General features: G+C 51.4%; 2 protein-coding genes across 5 annotated transcripts in view; one reads left to right on the top strand and one right to left on the bottom strand.

Annotated features, from left to right (window-relative positions):
- Positions 1 to 438: 438 nt before the first annotated feature.
- TBATA (thymus, brain and testes associated) lies at positions 439 to 14,873 on the bottom strand. 4 transcript variants are annotated; one of them, XM_077125012.1, is made up of 10 exons: positions 14,742 to 14,873; positions 12,931 to 13,093; positions 11,391 to 11,626; positions 9,847 to 10,002; positions 8,801 to 8,880; positions 7,382 to 7,555; positions 5,477 to 5,558; positions 3,952 to 4,096; positions 1,659 to 1,734; positions 439 to 680 (listed from the first exon to the last, which is right to left on the bottom strand). In XM_077125012.1, exons 2-10 carry the CDS (start codon positions 12,975 to 12,977, stop codon positions 480 to 482), a joined length of 1,197 nt encoding a protein of 398 aa, XP_076981127.1. In that variant the 5' UTR covers positions 12,978 to 13,093; positions 14,742 to 14,873; the 3' UTR covers positions 439 to 479. The 4 variants fall into 4 exon arrangements, with proteins under 4 accessions (XP_076981127.1, XP_076981129.1, XP_076981128.1 ...); XM_077125014.1 differs by having other exon boundaries at positions 1,659 to 1,711; XM_077125013.1 differs by lacking the exon at positions 1,659 to 1,734.
- A 26-nt stretch (positions 14,874 to 14,899) lies between these two features.
- Positions 14,900 to 21,564, top strand: part of SGPL1 (sphingosine-1-phosphate lyase 1) — a 106,835-nt gene continuing 100,170 nt past the window's right edge. The window contains exon 1 of the mRNA XM_077125011.1: positions 14,900 to 15,044. Within this exon, the coding sequence (XP_076981126.1) occupies position 15,044 (1 nt within the window). The 5' untranslated portion in view covers positions 14,900 to 15,043. The remainder of the gene's footprint in view (positions 15,045 to 21,564) is intronic.

Genomic DNA, 21,564 nt, shown 5'->3' with positions numbered 1-21,564 from the left:
CTTCACCTTCTGAGCCTCAATTTATCCATCTGTAAAATGAGGGTGATATCAATACTTCACTTCACAGGGCTCTTTGGAGAATAAATATATCACTACATGTAAAGTGTGTGGAACAAGTTGCGTAGCACTCGTCATCAGCTATGATTGCCCTACTGCCTGGCATGGTAGGGGCTTAATGATTGGTATTGACCATTATTTTCAGGAGGGCTGCAGGTTCCCTGACTTCTGCTTCAACTACCCAGAGTCCTGTTGTTTCTCCATTCCAGTAGAGCCCCTTTTCAGGTCTCCCCAAATACCCTCTGCTCTTAGAACTCCGGGAGGCCCATGCAGTAGCGTTTGGACTCTATCCATGGGAGTGGAGAATGGTTTGGTGCAGCCCATCTCTTCTCCTGGAATAAACAACCCAAAGCACATGACTACTACTGATTGACAGAAGAGTGGTATTTGTCCTCTCAAAGGAAGGAAGGATGGTATTTTATTTAACAGACGTTGTGCAGTAGGAGAGCAGGTGCTGGTGTTGAGGTGGTAGGGGTGGAAGCACCCCAAATCTTGGGGGTGACTTTTGGGCCTGATCGGCAAAGCTGTGAGAACTCTTCAGCTCTCTGCCTTTGGCTTTGACATTCTCTCCTCTGAGTTCTGGCTTGAATGCATCCGGAGAACTTGTGCTTTCCCGATGTATTCTGGGGGAAGGGAGAGATAGCAGGCAGGCGAGGAGGAGGAGAAGGGGCTGGGCTCCTACTTGGGAGCTACCCAAGTGGTTGCCTAGAACCCTCCTCTCTGCAAGGTCCTGGGCAGAGGGAGGAGGCCTGATCTGAGCACACCTTCTGCCCTTGGTTCTGCTGGGGACTGGGGACAACTGACTCCCTTTTCTGAGCCTCGCCACCCCATCGTGTTCCTTCAGCATCCAGGTGACACATGTTAAGTGCCTACTCTACGCCAGATGTTTGGCTGGGCACTCAGGACCTCGGGCTGCCCACAGAGGCCTTCCAGTCTAGTGGGGGAGAATAGCTACCCCTTGGATGTCTGTCCACTTCTTTCCTTCAACACACTTACCCCCAACCTATGGCACCAGGATGACTGCAACAGCCCCTTCCCTGGCCTCCTCCTCCCTTCCTGCCCCACCCCAACTCTCTGCATGGCAGCCAGAGGGGCTGTTTTAAAATTCACCAGGTTACCCCAGCACCCTGCTTCTAAGCAGCCCCACTGCACTGTACGGGAGAACCACTCGCCCTACATTTCCCCCAGTGTCTACATAAACCATTCTTGCCCACTTCCCCCATTCACCAGGCTCCAGCTGCTCCGGCCTGCTTGCTCGTCCACAAACATGCCAGGACTTTACAAGCCCTGCTTGCCGGGGTCTGCCCACACCTGTGTTCAGCTGGGTCAAGGAGCCACCCCAGCAGCCACTCTTACCATCATCACAGCACTAGATTTTATTTTCCTGATAGCACCAATCCCCCAACAGATTTTTTTTTCTGTATTGTCTGCACCCCTCCTTAGTAGATTATAAGCTCTGTAACAGTAGAAAATCTTCTGAGGTCTTTCCTGGGGATTCCCAGAGCCCAGCCCATACTAGGTACAAAACAAGTATTCCCTGAGGAATCCAGCCAAGTGGGCTTTCATGAGCCCCCAGATTGACCCGCTGCATGGAATCTTACCTGGCTTTTCGCTTTTTGGTACAGGTGACGTTTTTGTCTTCTTTTGGGATTGGCTATAACCAAAGCAAAGAAGAGTCTGGAAGGTTAGGTTGGAATGCATCACAGTGAAGCAGGAGGTGGGCAGGAGAGGTGAGGAGGGCTGTGCCACATGCAGACAGCTGTCTGCTTCAGGGAGAGGCAAGAATGGCCCCTTCAGGTGAGCCAGGAAGCACCCGTCCATGGCTGGGCCTTCCTGCTCTGCCCCATTGAAGGCTCAGGCAACTGAGGCTCCACTGCCTTCAAGGCCCCACCAGCCCCTGGAGCTGTAGAGGGAGGCCAGCGACACCAGACCTTCTCAGCCCCTTCCTTGGCTCCCTGACTTCCTCATAGACAGGAAGCCTTCCTGTGAGAGCAGAGAAGACAAGAAACCCTGCTTCCCTAATGAAATACTTAAATATGAATGTGGGGGGTTGTAAGTAAGACCTTTTGATGACGTTACTTCAGTTGGGGGCAGCCCAGCTCAATCAGGATGGGTCTTAACTCCATGACTGGAGTCCTTTATAAGCTGAGTGAAATTTAGAGAGAGAGAGAAAGCTGCAGGAAGCAAGAAGCTGAACATCAACAGAACCCAGAGAAAGGAGAGACCGGGAGATGCTGCCATGTGCCTTTCATGTGACAAACTAAGGACCAAGAATCATCGGCAGCCAGCTCCAGAAACCAGTCTTCGGAAAGAAAGCATCTCCTTGATGATGTCTTTCTTGATTTGGACTTTTTCCCAGCCTCAAACCATGAGTGAATAAGTTCCCATTGTTCAAGCCGGCCCATTTTATGATATTTACTAGAGCAGCCTGGGAAACCAAATCAATAAATAATGTTCCTCCTCTTGTATTGAGCTTTATACTTCACCCAACCCCTATTGTGTCCCCTCTGCCATTTCTCCTCCCTACGGCTCTGGGAGAGGGGGTCTGAGAGGCAGTGACACTGAGGGCCACAGAGAGAAGGAAACTCACCCAAGGTCACAGTGAGACCTGCCTCCTCCGGCTTTTCAAGGTGGAAAGAAAAACCAAGTCCAGGCTCAGAGCAAGAAGCCGCCTCTTCAACAAACCTAAGCAAACACACTTCTGCCCCCCACCGCACCCCCAGCCCTGCCTGGAAGGTTCTGGGTCTGGGTCTGGCCAATGAGAAACTGTAGGAGACACTCTCATCTCTGCCTGGCCTTCCACCCTCATGTCCAGTCATCACCAAGTCCCAGCACGTCCACGCTCGCCCCGGTTCCTGCAACCCACACCACCCTATGATTCTAGTGCTTCTAGAATCATCTTTCCAGAGTACAGATCTGCTTTGCTGCTCCACTCCCTCCTTGAATGACAAAACAAGACAAAACCTTTCTTGGCACCCCACTTCCCTTAGAATAAGGTTCCTTAGCTGGGCATTCAAGGCCCTCCAGGATCCGACTCCCGTTTCTCTTTCCAGCCCCTACCGCTGCCGCCTCTTCTCACTAACCGCCCCCAGCGTCACGTTCCCTAAACCCTGTGCCTCCCTCACGGTTTCTAGGACTTTGCCCAGGAGGTTCTCGCCACCAGGGATTTCTCCTCCCTCTCCTTCCCTCCACCCTCTCCTTTGCATGCCAAAGTCCTATCACCTGGGGGACTGTGAAAAAGGCAGACTCCTGCTCTCACCCCTGGTGGCTGCGAATCTGCAGTTTTAACAAATGAAGATAAGCAGGGCAGGACTTGACCCCACAGCGTCAGCGTCAGACAGGCCTGGGGCTGAGGCCCAGCTCTCTGGCTGACCCGGCCGAGTGACTGTGGCGGACAGGTCACTCAACTGCTCCTGAGCCCCAGTTTTCTTTCTGTGAAACTCGCTGTCTCCGTGAGTGGTCATATGAATTAGAAATATGTCCAACGCCCAGCAGGACCAGGCCAGTGCTGGGGGCCTCGATGTTCAGGCCCTACTCACCTGCTTCCCCCATCTTCCCTTTCCCCAATTTGTTATCAATCTCTTTCTCCTCCAGCTGCCCGCGGCACTTAATTCCCATCTGCCTGGTGTTAGCATTAGTTCTCCCTGCAGCCTGAGAGATGCCGGAGGGCAGGCTGTGCCTTCTCCAGCCCTGGGCTGCCAGGTGTGGCAGGGATGATGCCCTCTGGCCTCCCCGGTCTGTCAGGGCTGGCGGAGCAGACCTTCCAGCACAGAACTGGAGGGTCCCTGGGGGCCTCTTCCTCTAGGACAGGCCTCTCTCTGGCCTTGCCTGGGAGGAAAGGACTAAGGGAGCAGCCCTAGGAACAGAAGGGCAGCTGAGGGGCGGGAAGCCCACCTGGAGCGGGGTTGTTGTGTTTCTTGCGGCTGCTCTTGAACTTCCTGGAGCTGGCCCAGGAGCTGCTCGGTCGGAATGGAGACGAGGGGCTGGGGCAGGAGCTGAGCCACCGCCGTCTGCAGGAGCCCCAGCACCAGGTCTTTCTCTGGAAGCACAGCCCAGGGCAGATTCCTCAGACACGGGGTCTGGGCCTGCGCCCACTGCTGGTTGGAGCCTGCAGGGCCTCCTGCTCCTCTGCCCTACCCTGGCCGGGCAGCCCTCTCCAGCCGCCTCACTTCTGCCCAGCGGGCCTCACGCTCCTCCTTGCCCCTGGGTGTGCGGACCCCCACCGGCTCCATACCCACTTGCCGCACAAGCACCCGGGAACTTGCTCTCGTCCCCGCTAGCCCTCCTGCCCGCCACACTCTCTCGTCCTCTCTGGGGTGCCAGCAGGCCCTCCTTCTCCTCTCTCCGTGCGCAGGAAGCCCTCTCCTGAGGGCTCCCCACTTGGGTGCCCTGCAGCGTGAACCAGCGTGAACGCGTGTGTGTGTCCGTGAGCCCACGTGCAGATTCAGTCGCTCCTCATTATTCACAAGTCGTGTTCCTGTGGATTTGCCTACTAGCTAATTCTTATTTGTAACCCCCAAATCAAGATTTAGGACCCCTTTGGGTGACTTCGGGTCACCCACTACGCTCCCTGTCCCCAGCTGAGGTGGGATGGGGTGGCGCTCCATGGTTCAGCTCTCACAAGTGTACCTGTCACGGCATAGGTGCTGCCACCTCTCTCACAGGTTTGAGCTTTTTGCTGGTGATTTTGCTATCTAAGATGGCCCCTGAGGGCACTGCTGCAGGGCTGTCTTCTCCCTAAGCATGAGAAGGCTGTGACGTGTGGCAGGGAAAATACCTGTTTTGGATGAGTGTCACTCAGCCGAGAGTTAAATTGCTGCGGGCGGTGAGCTCAGCATTAGGGAATCAATAACATGCGCTGGATAAGGTATATTTAAACACAGACACACATGAAACGGGGTTCTGTATTGATCGGTTGATGAAAATGTGGCACCCAGAGGCCTGCAGGGACCTCACCCAGTGATTCCCTCCGCCCCCACCCCCGGCGTGCTGGGGTGGTGTTTGCTGGTTCAGTGTTGGTGACTTTATAGAACATAACAACCGTGAACAGGTAGAACGGGCTGTGCATGGGCTCTGTGTGTGTGTCCCACAGTGGTTGTGTGAGCGGCCATCTCTAAGGAACCCTCTGGGTTTCCCTCTCCCAGCAGCTGGGCCTGGGCTCAGCATGAAGGAGGGGTCCCCAAAGGAGAGGGGTCACAGAAACTGCACGAGGAGTGGGGGAGGAGGGAGCAGTGGCACGGTCCAGCTGCAAGGGTTCGTGTGGAGCTCCCAAAGAGGAGAAGAGGCCCAAGGCGGAAGGCTGCGTGGTGGAACCCGAGGGGCGTCTGAGTCTGGCAGAACTAGAGCACCAGGACAGGCCCCCGCCCTCCCGTCAGAGTCTGCCTCCCCGCAGAGAGGGACCCCAGTGCTGCATCCTCACCCTTGGGCGGTGCAGAGAGCAGCCAGAACTGGACGGCACTCAGCGAGTCTGTTTGCAGGATCTGACAAAGGAGCTCCAGGACCTGCGGGCGGGAGGACGGCCGGGTCAGTGGGCCGGGTCGCCGTGTCCCCGCCAGGAACCCCCGCAAGCGCGCCGCCCTCCCCCCACAGCGGGCCCGAGTTTGGCTGAACAGGCCCCTCTGCCTGGGGTTTTGCACAGTCCTGGAGGAAGACTCTTAACCTCCCCAGCAACAGGCAGGGAATCAGAGGCCTTGTGAGTGGGGAGATGGTGGCAGACATCAGATGGTCGGAACCCCAGAGTCCCCACTGGGAAGACAAAGGCGCAGTTGGCCAGTTGGCTCCTCAGAGACGCACCATGTCCCAAACACTCGGATCCGTGGGGTGGGGATTTCGGGAACCCCAGGGGCCTCCCCACCCTGGAGCTGTGGGAATCTAGAGCTGCTGGCACAGTGGAGGGGCAATCCCAGTGGTCAGCCTGAGGGTCGGGGTTGGCTGGTTCTGCAAACTGCCCAGCGTGGGGCTCCTTCCTGCAGAGCAGCGTGTGCGCTGGGCTCCAGGCTGCCTTCTCAGCCTTGGGCATCTTTGCTACTTCGGGGCCCATTTTCCCCTGTGTCCTCCAGTCATGTATCATCGAGAAAAGATGCAGCTCTGTCCTGGACAGGCTTTGGGAACTCCCTAGGCCAGGGTGCTGACGGAGGCAGTGGCTACGGCCGGCAGGTATTGGGCCCTGCGGTGGGAGGTGGAGCCCCTGGAGTCCTAGGAAAGTGAGGTCTTTTCAGTGCTTGGTGGTCAGGCTTCCTAGAACCCGTAGGAGCCAGTTGGTTCCCAACAGGTCTGCCTCATCCTTGGCAGAGGGGGAAATGGACAAGGCCCGTCCCCAGGCCTATATCTGCTTGGGGTCCCACCCTCACCCCAGGTACCCACATACTGCCATGGCCCACCCTGGTCTGCCCTGGGGCCCATCTCCCTTCTCTGCATCCAACTTACCTGCCCTGTGCCCCCTCCCCATGTGACCTGAGAACCTAATTCCCGCCAGGGTGAGGCCGCCCTATGGTGGAGAAAGTACTGCATTCTAGTCCCAGTTGAGCTGCTTCCTCTCTGGGGGACCTGGGCCAAGGAACACCACCTGGCAGGGCCTCAGCCTCCCCCTCTTTGTAGCGGGGATTCTGGGTCCTGTCTGCTTTATCCACTCCACTGGCCTGTTTTAAAGCTCCAAAGGGATTGCTTGCTTCAAAGTGCAGGACACATCAATGTCTGACTGCTCCTGGAGAACATGTGTCCATTTAACAGGGACCTTTGGTAACTTAATCCACCAGAATGAGCAACGGATCCATTTCAGGGCTTAATGAGGGAACTTGAACATGGAGGAGATGGGCTTTTGTGTTCTGCCTAAGCCCAGGAATGGACACTCTCCGAGTGGGAGAGACAAGGCTGGGACTAGCCTTGCAGGACCGCAGGGGACTGCACACTGGAATGTGTTTCTGCAATGCACTAAGTAGGACCCTCCATTTCCATGCTGCTCATTCCACCACTATGGCCCCCTGCGTCATCTCATCAGATGCCAGGGCTGGAACAGACCCTACATGATAATGTGTCATGCTTCCCTATTTGTATAGCTCATGCATCTTAGGCCTAGAGAGGGGAAAAGATTTGGGCAGAAACCTAGAGACAGTAGGGAGCAGCACCCAGGCTTCTGGCTGCCAAATGTGGGGTTTTGAGTCCGAAAGTCTCAGGAGCAATTATCCTTGGGTGAGGCCACACCTTGAAGCAGATTGTAAGAGTCCTAGTTGGCACAGCTGTGAGCCTGGTAGCTGGAGCCACCATTATCTCTGCTCTCTGACCAGGGCCATGCTAGGGCCCTGGTTCCAGCTGTCCCTGGACTCACCAGCAGCTCCTGATCCTGCAGGACATAGGTCTGCACGCCTCCATCTCTGCCTGATGACTGGTTACCTTGGACCTGGCGGGAGTTGCGGCGGGCAATGGCACGGGTGGAGGCTGGGATGAGCCTACCGGTCTCTGCGGAGTACTTTGCCCCCTGCTCCCGCTGAGGCTCCTCCTTCTGTTGGGAGAAAAATAACCAGAGACTCTAGGCAGAAGAGGGAGGGGATGCGATGACAAGGAGGCCAGATCACATTTCCAGATCCTGCCTTGTCTCAGCCCTGCTAACCACGTTGACACCCTCCCTCCTGTCCTGGAAACGGAAGGGCAGATTGGCAGGGACCAGGCCACCCTGTCTGTCCTAGAGCCCTTCTGCATCCCTGAACCTCTCCCCTGGGGCAAGCTCTTCTGCCACAGGCGGGCTTAAGCCAACAAAAGCTCTTCTTCCTGGAATTCAGATGGGAGGGTTGAAAGCTGGACACTCTCTCGTCACCCTCGTTCTTCCTCCTGGGCAGGATCTCGCTGCTGTCCTGCCCCTGACCCATCAGAGATTTGAGAACAGTATCCTGTGCAAGGATCCCCAGCTCCTGATCTTAGTTTTTTGCTCAACTGCCCCTAGGTCTTCATGTCTCAGGAAGCCTGCCCCAAGCCAGGCTCTGGGCACAAGGTCTGGGGTTCCTGCACCAGTTAAGACTGGTAGTATCCTTGCCCCCACTTTAAAGATAAGGAAAGTCAGACCCAAAAAGCTCAGCTGAGTTGCCCTGAGCCCTCAATGGGCAAATCGCAGAGTAGAGACGAGCAGCTGAGCCTCTGGCCCTCCACTCCTGCTGCCCAAGATGAGGGGCAGGGCCAGATTCAGCCTGCGGGTATCAGGGCTGTTGTAAGACTCCTTCCACCCACCTTCAAAGCTACCTCCTAAATGTCTTCACTTTTTTATCACTAATGATTGCTCACGATGCCCTCACCTTGTTTGAAAACATTCCACAATTCTCCACTGCCTAGAAGATGAGAGACTAAACGAAATTCAGAGAATAAGAACAAGTTCCACCTCCCCATAGTCAAAGTCCCCTTCCCATCTTGTCCCCCACTGTTGCCCGCTGGTCTCTAAAGATGCCCTGCACTTGCCAGTTCTGTGCATTGGTGCTGGTTGACTGTGCTCAGTACACCCCCATGCACTTGTGTGCAGCCCACTTAGGTCAAAGGCCTCCAAATGACACCTCGTCTATGAAGCCTTCCTAGATTTCACCATCTAGGGATTCTCTCTCCCACCTTTGAACCCTTAGTGTGACCCTCTTCCCTTCTGTTTATATGCATCGGCTCTCTCACCACTTCCAAGGCGTGACTGAACCAACTTGGCGGGATTCCATTACAAATGGGTGGATCCCATTCATCTCTTCCCAGACTAGTCCCTTTGTTCTCTACCCACCTCTTTGTTCTTCATCTCGTCCTCCTTGGTGAAGATCGCCACCCGGGAAGCCAGGTCCTTCAACTCCCTCCTCCAGGCCTCTGGGAGGAGGGACAAGATCCCGCCAACTGATATCTGCAACCCCTTCCCCTCCCTTGGTACCAGGTAAAGGGAGGGAAGGGAGGGGGGCAGAAGCAGAGCCTCCTCTCCTTCCCAGGCTTCCTGCCCCAATCTTCAGGAGGAAAGGGGAGGCCGAGCCCTCGAGGGAGGAGGATCAGACTCAAAGGGTGGGGGTGAGCAGAGTTGCTTCTAGAGGGGGCTGATGTTGAGGTCTTAGCCTGTGGTGTTACTGGGAGACACAGGAGAACACTTGGCTCCGTGTGCCAAGATGCAGTGTGCTTTAAGCTCATTTTGCCTCTTTTAGGCACCTGTTGCCAGGACTGAGCTTCAATAGATTCAATAGATTCTATTGAATTCAAGAGATTCAATAGACTAAGCACTGTATTGAATGCTGAAATGCTCATCACATAGGTTGATAGAGAACCACTGCAGCAAGCCTTCCAAACCCCTCAGCCCTTCCTTGGCTGTCTGGATCCCTTCCCCAAGATCTCCCCACCCCCACCCACCTGCCTTTCCTGCACCCCAGTCACTGAACAGGCAAGGCTTGGCAGAGCAGAGACCTTCAGGCACTGCTCTAGCCCCTTGACTGAGCTCTGATTGGCCAGTGTCTGAGCACGCCAGTTGCTAAATATTACAAATATCATCCCCGTCTATAGCTTGTAAGTCACGTGACTGTTGCCAACACATGCTTGCCCTCTGCTTGCTATTACTCTGTAAATCCCTATAATCTAAGAAAGGGTGCACTTGTGAGGGCCAGCGCCTGGCAGGTGGGACACATTGCAGAGGTGCATCTGACCAAGGAAATGAGGATTAAAGCAGGGTACCCCACTGCACTCGACAGTCCTAACAGCAATGGCCCTCGCCTTCTCAGGCACCTGCCCAACTGGGGGAGCCTGTGGGGGAGAACGTGAGCCTCAAGGTAGAGGGGATGTGGCCCAAGTACCCACCAGAAGAAAGTCGGGGGTCCCGGTTGGACTGCGGGTCTCCAATAGGGGCAGAGATGGTAGGCATTCCCATCAGACAGCCGGATAAGAGTGAGGCCTGAGGCAAGGGGACCAGAGAGAACTCGTCCCTGACGACACAGACGGGCTTCCCCGTGAGATCTGCGAAGGGTTACAAGCTGTGGGGAAGGAGGCCCGGGCGGACCCCAAGCACTCCAGGAGGCCAGTGGGCAGGGAGAGCACTGGCTCCGCTTCTCTCAGGAACCGCCAGTCCACAGATCATTAGAGCTCGGAGGGCCTCTGCAGCCACCTACACCAGCACCCATGGGTACACTCTTGTCTCGAGGTGAGACAAGCACCCAAGCTTCCTGGGGACCTTGTCTAGAGGTGGTCCTGACTTCCTGGTTCAGGGCAATGAAGTGCTGGAGTGAGCACACAGTGGGGGCAATGTGAAGCTGAGACTATTACAGTCTGTAACAGCAGGGCTGTGGGCTCAAATTACTGGAGAGAAATAGAGCTGGGGTCTCTGGCAAAATCTTTCTGCCATGCCATCAGCCTATGCAAAGCTGACTAAGGGCTGCCTGGAGGAGACAGGGAGGCAAGTTTACAGACTAATTAGCTCCTTCCCTGTTGCCCTCCCTGCACAAGCCACCATCAGGCAGAAATGACATCCCATAACTTTTTTGCTTTCACTCCTCCAGTGGCCCCCACTGGACTCAGTGAGATGTTTCATGGCAACTATGGGGGCCTCTGCGGCCCACATGACCTCATCTCCTTTACTCTGCTCCAGCCATGCTGGCTTCTTTGCTGATCTTCAAGCAGGGATAATATGCTCTTGCCCCAGGGCCTTTGCACATGCTGCTCCTGCTGTCTGGGACATTCTTCCTCCTGATAGCCGCGTGATTCACGCATCTCTTTCTTTATTTCCTTAATTCTTTGCCCAAATATCATGTTATTGGCATGGTCTTCCCTGTACCTTTTAGAAGCATCCAGCTCCCCACCCTGCCTTAGCTTTATGGCTCTCTGGCATCTCTTATTTCACTGCCTTCCCTGCTAGAGTGTCAGCTCCACAAGGGCAGCACCTGGGCCTACTTTATCCACTATTGTGTCCCCAGGGCCTAAAACAGTGCCTGTAGTTCCCACGCCATAAAGATCTAATGGATGAGCAGTTGAAACGGTAAAGTAGCCTGATTTGGAGAACAGAGCACAGATCTGGGGCAAAACATCTACCGGTTTCTCTGATTTATAACATGGGGAGAACCTGGCAGTAGGGGGTTGCTGGAGGGGGCTCGTGGTCTGCTCTGGGAGCCTGTGCTTCTCTCCTGCTGCTCTGAGGAGGAGCCTGGACTGGTAACCAGGACGGTGGCTTCGGGTCCGGGTGGTGCCAGTGGGCAGCTCTGTGACCCTGGCCAAGTCTCTACCCTCTCTGGGCCTCAGCCAGGGAACAGGGGCATCAGTCCTCAAGACCGACCAGTGATGGCCCTCCTGCCTCCCCACCCCCACCCCATCCCCACCCCCAGCAGCCAGGCCCCGGCTGACCCCAGCCCTACCTTGGATGTGGGTCACGTGCTGGGGGTGTGGGTGATGCCGGGAGAAGAATGAGTGGTGGCTGAGGCGGCCAAAGCGGTAGGTGCCAGGGGTTTGGGGCTTAGGGGTCCTCACGGCCTCTTGGATCAACTGGAAGTTCACAATCCCTGGGATCACCGGTTCTTTCTGTGGCCCGCCATCCCCATGTTTTCTTGGTCTGTGCTCTGGCTTCTTCTCAGACTTCGGCTTGGCCCTTGGACTGAATGAGAGAGTTGAGGAGAAGCTAATGGAGCCTCCTTCGGCCAGTGGAGCCTACCAGAGCTCAGAGCTCAGAGCTCAGTGCTGATTGCAGAGCCCATTTCCGAGGTACTCTGAATTCTGGTTTCCAGGGATGTCACCCCTCTTCCCCCGTGGCACCCAAAGCCAGGCCTCCCCCAGAGCCTTTTCCCAATTGATGCAATCCCATCCCAGTGACTCTTCTCTCTTCCTAGGATGTCTAAGCAGGGAGTAGAATTCATTTGAGATAACGCAGATGTTATGTCCCAGGGCCCTGGTCTCCCCCCAGAGGTTATCTCCAAAGCCACAAAGAGAAACCATAGACCCACCTTCTCATCCAAATAACTGGAGACAGAGCAAAGGCACTTTATATATACCTCAGGGGCCGGGGCTGGCCCCAGCCGGCTGCCAGCAGCCCAGGAGAAGCCATCTATGGGCTAGGCCATCCCCCAGTGACCTCAGGGGTACTTTCAGCGTCCAGAAGCCAAACCTGGAGCCAAGGCTGGACCACACAAACAAATCCTTTTCCTGCCCCACCCACCCCCAAGAGATGAGGAGGTGATGGGGCAGCCGTCAGGGCTGTGACGCTGCAGCAAAGCTTCAAGCTCTCGCTTCGCTGCAGACAAGCCATCTCAGGTTCTCCTTCCTTCACTCTGCACTCCCTTCTCTCCTCCTGAGGATGCTGAGCCTCCATCCCTCGAGAAAGAGGTAAGACCAGCAAGGATCCAAGGGTGGGCCTCTCCCTGCCCGGGACCTGGGAGCTGCCCCTGCCTGCCCCCTGTCTGCACTCCTCCTGGTGGCCCTAGGGAAGGGAGGCCCTCTGGAGGGATAGAGGTGGACTCTGGAAATGCTAAGTAAGGCGTTTTGCCCCGGGACCCTCTGAGGACTTGGCTGACCAGGCCCCTGGGCTGCCTGTTCTGACCTTGATTTGCCTGTAAGGGATCTGGGACTCAAAGAAATAAACCTTCTCTGAAAGTCCCAGTTAGCCAGCCACCTCTACTTCTGCGAACAGGAAACCACCCCTGTGTAAGACTGTGGGGTCCCTGTGCCCATCGCGCCCATCCTCCTGCCGACACGCCCTCTCCCCACCCAGAGAACTGTGCCTGTGACCTGTGCCAACTCAGACCTGAGAACCCACCGGAGCCCTACTGACTGGTAGTGGAAGACGAGAGAGCTACCTCTCTTAGACCCCACCCTGCTGAGTTCTACCAAGGCCACCTTTGTCTCTTCCCTACCCCCCATGCTCCCCACCTCTTCAGCCATTAGAGTGGACATTTCTGGCCTTACCTCATCAGTGGCTGTCCAACCAATCGGGTTCTCACCTCTGAAGCCATTATAGGATTTTTTGTGGAATAAACACCAGTGCACTTAATACCAGTATTGACAAGATGATGGGTACAGGAACGCCTCTCAGGCACTGGTGGCAAGAATGTAAACTGGAACAGACACTCTGGGGAGGAAATGGCAATAGCTTGTCAAATTGAGCCCTTGCATGCCACGTGACCCAGCAGTTCCTCTCCCAGATATATGCCCAAGAGCATCTCTTGCATTTGTGCTGCAGGGGTTATTTATAAGGAAACCCCTACTAACATTCAAAATGGCAAAGACGTGGTGACAACCTAAACATCCAATGGCAGAAGAATGAATAAACAAGCTATGGCACATTCCGCAAAGGAATATTACATTGCAATGAAAATGAATAAACCATAGTGACATGCAATGACATGGAAATCTTGCAAATATAACGCTACGTGAAGGAAAGCAAGTTCTCAAAGACCATATAACATGATATCTTTGTTTTCCCTATGAAGTTGCAAGCAAAATTATCATAAATATCTGATAAAATGGAAAAAAAAGCAAAGAAATGCTAAATGCAAAAATGAGATACAGGCTATTTCTGAGGGAAGGCAGGGAGATGGGATAGGAGACGAGCACATAAGGAGATGTGTTATTGGTAATATTTTAGTTTTTTTATATGGGTGGTTCACTTACTGGTGTTCATTATATGATTAAATAAAGGGATAAATGAGTGAAAGATGATAGGTGTTGAAACTAAGGATTACGATTAACCTGAATCTAGGGACCTGAAGTATATACATACCTATACATATTCATGATATGCTTGTATATGTGTATGCATATACAGTACGTGTATATGTATGCACGTGCGCACATACGTGCACACACACACACACACACATACACAGAACCAAAGGATGACAGTTGCAGGTTCTGGGGCTGGGATGGGAGTAGGACAGGAAATCAGAATCTTCTAGGAATTAACCCTTGGAGTCACAGAATCTGCAAGGGACCCCAGAAGGCCCCAGTGGCTGCCGTTCTTCAGGTTAGGGTGCATGGAAAGAGACTGACTGAAGTCACACAACTAGGAACCAGAGCCCAGACAGCCTGACTTAAGGCTCCTGAGGTTTTCCCTAAAGATCTTTTCTCTAGAGCAGAGCTGCCTCTTGAGGCTATCTTTGGGCTGGACTCTAGACTACGTAGATGCTGCAGGCTTGAAGCCAGGGCATTGGGAAGCCCCAGACTTACCTGTGAAAGGTACTTGTTAGAGCAGAGACTTTAAAATGCTTTTGACTGTGACCACACTAAGAAATTCATTTTCACGTAATGACTCAATTCACGCACGCGTGTGCATATGCTCTTACATGCATATCAAATGGAAACAAGACTGTCCTGAGGCAATACTGATCCTCACTACATTGGATGCGCAATGATATTTTTATCCTGTTTTTTTGCTGTTTCCATTTTGCAAGTGTTAGACATGACCCACTACATTGATTTTATGAGCCACTGACGGGACACAACCCCCAGCTGTGTGGAAGAGGTCACCAGGGACTCTACCAGGCCAGGCCTGCCTTTTCTAGAGCGGGACAGGCCAAGCCCATTGCCATCTGCCCCTGCCCTGCCCTGCCCTGTTCCTTCCTTCCTCCCCCTGGATCCCATCTAGCCAGGCACAAGGGTTCTGGATGCTCATACCAGCCCAGAGACAGAGCTTCCCTTTTCCCCATCTCTGCCCCTCTGGGCCCTTCCCTGAGGCCATGACCTGGCTCTCCTGACCACTTCCTCTCCGCAGGACTCACCAAGCAAAGTGCCCGCTAAAGCATGTGGGCGAGACGCTCCCGCTGCCTGGCAGGGACAAGAGGCAAATCAACACAACATGAAATCTCCTCAGTTCTGTGGGCAAGTTTGTCTGCTTTGTGACTGCACTGAGCCCAGTGGTTGCTAGGTTACCCCTTCCCGACAACCCCAGAACCACTCCCCAGCACCCCTCTCCCTCACCCCCCACCCACTCCTCTCCCCCCTCCCAGAAGGGCACCTGGGGCTCACCAAGGAGCTTCTCTGTCCCTCACATCCGGAGCTTTCAGTGGGGACCAAAGGACAGAGCGAGTGCCTGGGGCTGGTTTCAACCAGAGAGCAGCAGGCAGAGAGAGGAAAACTGGCACAGGACACTCTGCCAGCCTGAGCAGGCTGTGGGGAAGGCAGCTGATGCCCATGGAGGGGGTCTGTCTCTACAGAGCTTGTTTCTGGGGATTGATTTCCAGGGAGATGGCTCTTAGGTGGCAGAAAGAGGCTACCTGCACGCCGCGAGCCATCCTTCCAGCCTGCTCTTGCCAGGACTGCAGGGTAGGAAGGGTCAGCGTGCTCAGTGGGGGTAGGGCTTTCAACCCGGTTCTGACATGCCCTAGATGTGTCCCCTGGGGTAAGTCACCTGTACTGCTGGAGATGCAAAAGAGTGAAAGAATCCTGGGTTCAAATCCCAGGTCTGCTGCTTTCTAGCTATGGGACCTCAAACAATCTCCCTGCTGTCTCTGAGCCTAGTGCCCCCGTCTCTACAATGGAGAGAGGATACTAGCACCTATTCTGGCAGGATGGTTAGTGACTGCGGAGTTAATCTACGCTTTAAAGTGTTTAGCACATGTCCGGCACCAAGCACTATCTCTTACCGGTATTCATTTCTCTGGGTCCTTAAAATGGGGTGCCCTCACCTACATCTGGGGTTGTCATTCTGGACAAATGTCCGGGTCCTATGTCTGGCACAAAAAGAGATGCTCAAAATGGTAATACGAACTGTTATTACCGGTAACATGATTGGAGGTAGGATGATATAGTGGAATGAGTCCTTGGAACTTCCTTGAGTGATTCACTTTTCTTCTCCAAGGCTCAATACAGAAAACTATAAAATGGGGGTCCACAGGGCTGTAAAGAGATGAGGGGCCGTAAGGGGTGTGAACAGGCTCTGCCCGCAGTGGAAGGTACTTGTCGCGGTGTCAGGAATGAGGCCCATGGCCCATCCCAGGGTCTTGGTCCTCCCCCCAGCTTCAATTGAGGCTTCTAGACGCAGCGTCTTCCTGGTGGGAGCGGGGGGAGGGGGGTAACTACAGGTGGAGCCCATCTCAAGGTGGGGGCGGGGAGGATCCAAACCTTGTCACCTTGGTGGCCCACGGGGTGGGGGGATAGTGGCCTCTGCTCCTGGCCTTGCCCCAAACGCTCTTCCACCCGCACAGGTCAGCAAGCTCCCCTTGTAGCTCTGGCTGCTCCTGGGCCTGTCTCTGCAGGAACGAGGTGACCCCTCTGGAGATATCCTGAAAACTCCCTCTTCCACGCTTCTGGAAATCCCGGTGACTGGTCTGATAAATAATATTATGTTTGAAACAAGAGAGGGCTTTCTCACGTCCTGGCTACTCCCTCCCTGCCGCTTTCAGCGTTCTTGGGGAATTTCCTCCAGTGAGCTGAGACAGATGAAAGTAAAACCCTGTCTTCCCCTTCTCGCTGCCGTCTCTTAATGATGCCACTTTATGATTTAGGACGCAGCATGCTGCGGACTGCAGCCGGGCAGGTGAAGGTGGTACCCTCCAAAATGTTTTCCACACTGGAAGGTTTATAAAAGCAGAGCTGAGGAGACCCTTCTGACTTCTCTCTCCGTGGAATGTTAAAAACAGGGGAGAGGTTCTGTTTGCCAGAGAACGGTTTGAAGTGCATCCTGACTGGATGCCGTCCATGTAAGAGGAACAAAATAAAGTACTGATGGAGTGATTCCTGTGTGCTGATCCCGTTAGACATATTATCTCATTTGACCCTAGAGATGAAGAAATTAATGATCAGGGAAGTTTTTTTTATGCATTGTAAATATATGCTTTCTCCATGGCTTGCTCTTCTGTCTCTAAACAACGAAGAGAAATTCCTAATTTTAATATAGTCCAATTTATCAATCTTTTCCTTAACAGTCAGGGCTTTGTGTCCCATTGAAGAAACCTTTGCCTAATAAGGTTATGAAGATAATCTCCTATATGATTTTCTAGAAGATTCACAGTTTTACCCATGACAATTAGATCTAAGATCAACCTGGAATTGTTTTCGTGTGTGGTGTGAGATAGGGGTCAAAGTTCACATGATTTTCCATATAAATATCCATTTGACCCAGCATCATTATTATTTTTTTAAACATTTTTTTAAAATTTTGAAATAATTTCAAACTTATTAGAACACTGCAAAAAAAAAATACAAAAATGGAGAACTACACCCCCTACCCTGGTATCCAGATTTACCAACTTTTAACATTTTGCTGCATTTGCTACATCATACTCACTGTTTTGTTTTGTTTTTTTAGATATTTTTATTATAAAAACAACATGCAAACCTACAAACATCCTTGACATACAAATATTCCATACCTGGTGCAACAATCAATGGCTCACAATATTATCACATAGTTGAGTATTCATCATGGTGATCATTTTTTTGAACATTTGCATCAATTCAGAAAAAGAAATAAAAAAGAAAAAACTCATACATACCATACCCCTTACCCCTTCCTCTCATTGACCACTAATATTTCAATCTACTCCATTTATTTTAACCTTTGTTTATTTTTTATCCATATTTTTTACTCATCCGTCCATACCCTAGATAAAAGGAGCAGCAGACACAAGGTTTTCACAATCACACAGTCACATTGTAAGAGCTATATCATTATACAGTCATCCTCAAGAAACAAGGCTACTGGAACACAGCTCTACAGTTTCAGGTATTTCCCTCCAGCCACTCTAATACGCTATAAACTAAAAAGGGGACATCTATATAATGTGTAAGAATAACCTCCAGGCTAACCTCCGGACTCTGTTTGAAATCTCTCAGCCACTGACACTTTATTTTGTCTCATTTCTCTCTTCCCCCTTTTGGTTAAGGAGGTTTCCTCGATTCCTCGACCCAGCACCATTATTTGAAACACCGTCGGCTCCTCACTTCTCTGCAGTGCTATCTTTACCATATATGTGTGGGTCCCTTACTGGGCTCTGGTCTTGTCCAGTGCTCTGTCTACTCGTGCTCTAATACTGCAACCTCTTGATTACTATAGTATCAGATACATTTTGATGTCTAGTGACTATCAAGTGTAAGACTTCCAGCTTTTCTTTGAGATCATCTTGGTTATTCTAGTTCCTTTGCTTTCCATGTAGATTTTAGAAAGTCTTATCTATATCTACAAAAAAATCTTGCTGGATTTTGATAGAAATTGGGTCAGCCTATGTGTCTATTGGGGGAATTGCTGCCTTTACTATGTTGATCCTTCCAATCCATGAAAACAGATTTTTTAAAAATTTCTTTCATCAGCGTTGTGCAGTTTTCAGCACACATGCTCTGTATATGTTTTGTTAGGGTTACACTTAAGTACTTCAGGGTTTTATCTTAATTAAGATTGAATTAAATGTGTTCATTGCTAGTAAACAGGAACATATTAGAGTTTTGTATGTTTATTTTGTATTCTGAGATCTGGCTGAGCTCACTTATCAGTTCAAGATTAGCTGTAGATTCCTTGGGATTTTCTGTGTAGACAATCATATCATCTGCAAATAGGGACAGTTTTATTTCAGCCTTTTAGATCTGTCTGCCTTTTCTTTTCTGGCATTCTTGCATTGGCTAGAACTTCCAGCACTATGGAAGTGGTGACCGTGAGCATCCTTGCTTTGTTCCTGATCTTAGGGGGAAAATATTGAGTCTTTAGCTGTTAAGTATAATGTTAGCTGTAGGATTTTTTTGCAGATGCTTTTTGTCAAGTTGAGGAGGTTCTCCTCTCTCTCTCTATTTTTTTTTTCTGAGAGTTTTTAAAATCATAAATGTGTTGAATCTTGCTTTCTCTGTGTTAAGATGTTCTTTTTCTTCTTTAGCCTGTTAGTGTGATAGATTGCATGGTCTGTGCATATTGAACCACACTTATATCTTTGGAATAAGTCCCACTTGGCTGTGGTGTATAATTATTTTTATTTATTACTGAATTCTACTTGTTAAGGATTTTGACATCTACACTCATGAGGGATATGGATCTGTAGTTTCCTTTTTGGTGTTCACAGGTTTTAGATTCCTGCTAAACTGTTTCTCTGCTAATGACATACTCACCTACCTTTGGGACTTAAAAAGGTTAGCATATTTTGAGTCACTCTTTGTTGGGCTCTCATTTAACCCTGTGACAGAGTCCACAGAACAGAGGCCAGAAGCACAGTCTCCAGAAACACTCAGACCTGCCATTCTCTAGCCATGTGAGCCAGAGAAATTAGGCACATTTCGATAACTTCTGGCCCTCAGTTTCCTCATCTTTAAAATAGGGACAATAATTCTGCCAGCCTTATGGGCTGCCTGATGATTAAATAAGACGATGTGCATGTGATCACTTGGTAAAGTTTCTGGCCCACAATAAAGGCTTAATGCATGGTGGTTCTTTTTACTATTAGTGTGTGCCAAAATAAAGCAAACATTTCGTAAATGGGTGCTGTATTAACCTGGTGCGGGAGGAAATCATGTGATCTTATGCCCCTCGGTTCACCTGCTATGACTTTTCTGCTTTGTACCTGGAGTTCTGGACTGTGGGCTGTGCTTTTGAGTGCTCTGGTGAGGACTGGCGGTCTGGGAGTCTGAGTCTTTGCCAGGTGCTTTGGGTACACAATCTTGGTTCTCTGTATGCCTTTATTGTCCTGAGTTCTGTGTGACTAGACTTTTGATGGCTCTTCAGAAACTTCAGGAGGACAGAAGGGGGCGTGGCTAAGGACCCCACATGGCTTATCCACGAGCATTCTCCTGGAACCGTCAAAGTTACCTGGTTACTTGTCACCTGAGCGAAACTGTCAGGCCTGGACCTGACCTGAGGTGTAGACTGGGCCAAATGAGCACTCAGGAAGGTCACTCAACTGGAAGAGCAGGCAATGGAGGAGGAAGTGAAGATGGCTGAGTTATCCAGATAGGTCCCGGGTCATAAAAACAGGTAAGTTTCTTCATCCATCCTTCAGGTCTCAACTTGAATGTCTGTGACTCCCACCCTCCAATAACCCCGCAGATCCTCTTTTAGTACCCAATAATTCTCACAATTACATGCATCTCTCTTGCAAGCCTGAAAGCTCCAAGAGGTCTGAGGCCACATCTGTTTTGCTCATCACCAAACACAGGGCCTTGATTTGTGTGGTATTTTCGCGGGCTTATTGTGTCAGCATGTTATGGGAACCCTAAGTAGTTCCATGTGGCTAGGGAGACCATTTAAGTCCCAGACAGTCTAGAACAGTCTCAGTTATTGTCTGCTGTCCCAATAAACTTATTAATATGCCCCCTCTCAGTCTTGAAAGTGTCCCAGTTTGGATGATAAGTAGGTCCAGTAAGTATGACTGGAGCATAAAGTCTGGGAGTGAGGTGGAAATGAGGGAGATGAAGGTGACTGTCATAATGGGCTGGTGGGTCAGTTTCAAGAACACTCAGCTAACTGGGCTTTGTATGGTTTCTTTCTCTCTGAGGTTATCTTCTGCAGATATGATCTAGTTCATGGATAGATGAATATACCCATTGACAGGTGATTATTGCTCTGGATTAGCATTTATGTAGGGCTTTTCCATGAAGCCTAAGGGCAACCCAGGTACTTACTGTGCTGATTCTTTTTATGCATGGCCCATAACTGACTCGCTGCTGATAGGCCTTGGGTTTTGACTTGTTTTTGTGGTTGTGAGGTTGTGTCCTGGACAATACTGGATAATACCTATAGGCTTTCTATTCCCAACTGGAAACTTTAAAAGGAAACTTTCCCTGGAGAGGGATAGCTGGATTCAATAGCATGCCTACTGGCCATAAACAACTTGTTTTAAAGGATGATATGTTTGCATCTTGTAGGAATTTGTGAGATATTCAAGTAAATTGAGTTTAATTGGCTCTAAAGTAATGCAATACCCTTGGGTGTTGAGTTAGATGTTCGAAGTGGGTAATCAGTGGGCATGATTTAAACATTTGAAATACTTGACTTATATGGAGAATGGGTAGTAAAAGTGGGCATTTGAAATATGTCCAAATGAGCAGTTCCCTCTGAAGCACCCACTTCACCATCTGTACCTAAGTGGCGAGTGTGGGTTTGCACCCCAAACAGAACATAGCAGTCCCCTTTAATGGTTCCCCGAGGACTGGCTTCCGGCCAGCCGCTGCAGCTTTGGTCTACCACGCAGCCGGCTGGCAGCAGAGCTCAGAGACTCTGGAACCCACCGACTGCTGGACACACGTTCTCCAGAGGGAACCCGAGGCTACTGTGGGGTGTCACACATCCTGCCCTTCCCATCCCTCCTCTGCCCAACTCACTGACGCCTGGGGATAATCTGGGCATCTAAAGTAATTAGAAACAGTGTCATCATGAGTGCAGTCGCTCTATTGGCTATGGCTGTACCCAAGCTCTGTTTTATGAGAACATATAAAGTCAGAAAGAATTTGATGGTTGGGGAGAGGCACCCCAAACCTGCTGCACAGGTTAAGGATAACCCAGATATGGGTTAGTTTGCACTGAGCTGTGGATGTGACTTCTCCTCTGGGCCTTTAGGCTTGAGGGAACAGGTGGGAGTCAGCAGGCTGGGACCCAGGGGTGGCCTGTGGCCCTGGAGGTCTTGTTCT

Source organism: Tamandua tetradactyla, chromosome 13 (assembly GCF_023851605.1).
Source record: "Tamandua tetradactyla isolate mTamTet1 chromosome 13, mTamTet1.pri, whole genome shotgun sequence".
Taxonomy (NCBI): domain Eukaryota; kingdom Metazoa; phylum Chordata; class Mammalia; order Pilosa; family Myrmecophagidae; genus Tamandua; species Tamandua tetradactyla.
This window is presented reverse-complemented; position numbering and strand designations above follow the sequence as displayed.

Excerpts from the sequence above, each read along its gene's own strand:
- TBATA (XM_077125012.1), bottom strand. The coding sequence starts at position 12,977 with ATGGCTTCAGAGGTGAGAACCCGATTGGTTGGACAGCCACTGATGAG. Across the intron at positions 4,097-5,476 it reads GCTCTCTGCACCGCCCAAGG|AGAAAGACCTGGTGCTGGGG; the intron begins GTGAGGATGCAG and ends CTGTGCTTCCAG. Across the intron at positions 681-1,658 it reads ACCAAAAAGCGAAAAGCCAG|AATACATCGGGAAAGCACAA; the intron begins GTAAGATTCCAT and ends CCCTTCCCCCAG.